This window comes from Sinocyclocheilus rhinocerous, unplaced genomic scaffold, assembly GCF_001515625.1.
Source record: "Sinocyclocheilus rhinocerous isolate Xijiao unplaced genomic scaffold, SAMN03320098_v1.1 scaffold366, whole genome shotgun sequence".
NCBI lineage: Eukaryota > Metazoa > Chordata > Actinopteri > Cypriniformes > Cyprinidae > Sinocyclocheilus > Sinocyclocheilus rhinocerous.
In genome coordinates, this window is record NW_015660877.1 from 1,300,857 (window position 1) to 1,303,314 (window position 2,458).

A 2,458-nucleotide genomic window follows, 5' to 3' on the forward strand; every position below is an offset into this window, starting at 1 on the left:
AATAAACTATATATATATATATATATATATATATAATCAAATATAAATGATACTAAAATAACACTGCCAATAAATAAGATAATTAAAGGTAGGTTTGAGAATCAATCTATATTATTGAGATGCATATGCAGGCACATAAATTATCTGCACTGTATATAACAGATGTCTATGTGTATACAGTAGTTGAGTCTCTAGGGTGGCAAGAGAGGTATGTATGTGTTGACAATTTGTCACAGTTCAGTGCAAAGTGACCTCGCTTTTCTTTGAGAGGCTTGAGATTTCTCTGATTAAAGTAGATTGTCTGTGTGGTGCAGAGGAAAGCTTTTACCTCCAGCTGCAACACACACACACACACACACACACTCCATCCTGGCTCATAAACACTTCCTTCTCCTCCTCTCCAACGTAAGTCAAAGCTCCTTGTAATAGCAAGCACATTGTTCTTTCCCTTCTCTGATGTGGAGGACAGGTTATGCTCTTTAAAAACGGAAAGCATACAGTGACAGGCTCCTGTGACTGGTGTGTACACACGGAGAGCCATTACAATCATCAAAGATTGTGTACTGACCCGGGCAGACCCTGGTCTCTGTGGACCGGGATGTGAAGTGGACCGGAAGGGAATGGGATTACAGTACAGTGTGCTCCTGTCGGCAGAGTAGCACAACTAGTAAGATGCACATAATACTTGTGCCTAAAGTCATGTACAAGATGCCATGGTTTACAGTAACACCTTACTGTACTGTAAAATGTTACCCATATAGCATGCTAGTATAATTAGCCCTACAATATGACTTACAATCTAAAAAAAAATAAGATGTTCAGCATATTTAAGCATACTTATGTAATCAGACTGCAATGTCATCATCATCAAGAGACAGTATGTTAACTACTGTATCTTATAGTTTACAAATTATTTTAACACGCAATATAAATGGAGTTCAATTAGGTTCTTATCTCATAATGTATCTGCCACTCACAGCTCATCGATTGATTGCATCCTGAAGTTATGAAAACACAAAGTGCTTCCTTTCTTCTTCTTGTCCTGTCTTTCTTTTATCTCTGTCTATCTCCCTCCTCATTCCCCACCCATTCCTGACAGTAGAAATATGTAGAAAGCTACTGCTCAGGAGTAAACAACCATGCTAACCATGTTAAGTTGTCTAGCAGCTGCAAATATAGGCAAATTAATTTGTGAACTAATAAGAGACTACAGGCAGGTGGATAGTGCTGGTTTGTCTGGTTTTCACTTGTAGTGACGAAGCACAACAGAAACTCACATGTAATAATGGGCTCATGCCCCACATTTATCTTAATTGCCCTGGTTTTCGTTTTCAGGACTCTTGTCGTCAGTGACTAATAATTCAGTGGTTTAAAACTGAAAGTGATATTTTGTTTTTTACATCATAAATTGTAGGCAAAAATGTACTACTTAGATTATGGTGATGATGATAAAATGTACAGTATGTATCATAAAAAAAAGGTAACTCACTAACTTCCTGACATGTTTCTTTCTTGAATATATTTGGTTAAGATCTGTATGAATGTAATTGATTAAAATACATTTTTTATTAGATTATATAATATTATAGATTTAAATTATGCGAGTAAAATTACCTTTAAATATGCTTTTGTAATTTTACAATTGGTTTGTAAATTTGTAATTGGAATTGTTTTTAAATATGAAAATGGCACACCATGCCATTTTAAATAGCTATATATATCCACTACACTTTACTGAACTGTACTATTTTTAGATTGTACAAAAAGCACTTTAATTCTCTCACTTTTCTCCCCTCAGTTGAATTTGTACATACCTACATACATGACCCCCTCTTTGGTTTTGGCAGCTGCCTCCTCCACCCCGGCCTTGGTTTTCTCGGCGGCGGCCACCACTCCCTCCTTAGCCATGGAGAATCCCTTCTTCAGCGCATCCATACTGGACCTCAGAGCTGTATGTCCTTTAACTGGAAGTGGCTGTCGTCTTATAACCAGTGGATGGAGCTGTGTGTGCTCTGACTGCCAGTGTGGTAAGTGTGTTTGCCAGAGTGTGTGTGCAGCTCCTTTGAGAGTGGGATGGGCACTCAGTGCTCAGACAGATTGGGATACCCTTAACAAGAGGAGTAGTCAAGCGGATGGGGAGAAGAAGGCACGAAGAGAGAGAGAGAGAGATGGGGGTATAATAACAAGTGGGTGAGAGGAATGCCGAGAAATGGATTCCACAAGAAGAAAGCTTTTTCAGTTTGGCCTGTTTTCTTCAGCCACCCATAATAAATGAGATTCACATACTGGAAGATTAAATTGTTAATGCTCAAATCCAGCATCAGCGCACAGCTTCATAAAACTATTAAACAATCTCTTCCTTTAATCCTGCCGTAGCATATGCATGCAAGCCACAACACACACTTACATGCTAACCAAAACCAGTGTCATAAACCGTCTACATCCCAACTATAGATTC

At 38.4% G+C, this 2,458-nt stretch overlaps 1 protein-coding gene across 1 annotated transcript in view; it reads right to left on the bottom strand.

Moving 5' to 3' along the window:
* The window catches only part of LOC107725452 (synuclein-like), a 7,278-nt gene extending 5,175 nt beyond the window's left edge, over positions 1-2,103 (bottom strand). The window contains exon 1 of the mRNA XM_016534698.1: positions 1,815-2,103. Coding sequence (XP_016390184.1) covers positions 1,815-1,935 — 121 coding nt within the window. The 5' untranslated portion in view covers positions 1,936-2,103. The remainder of the gene's footprint in view (positions 1-1,814) is intronic.
* Positions 2,104-2,458: the final 355 nt, after the last annotated feature.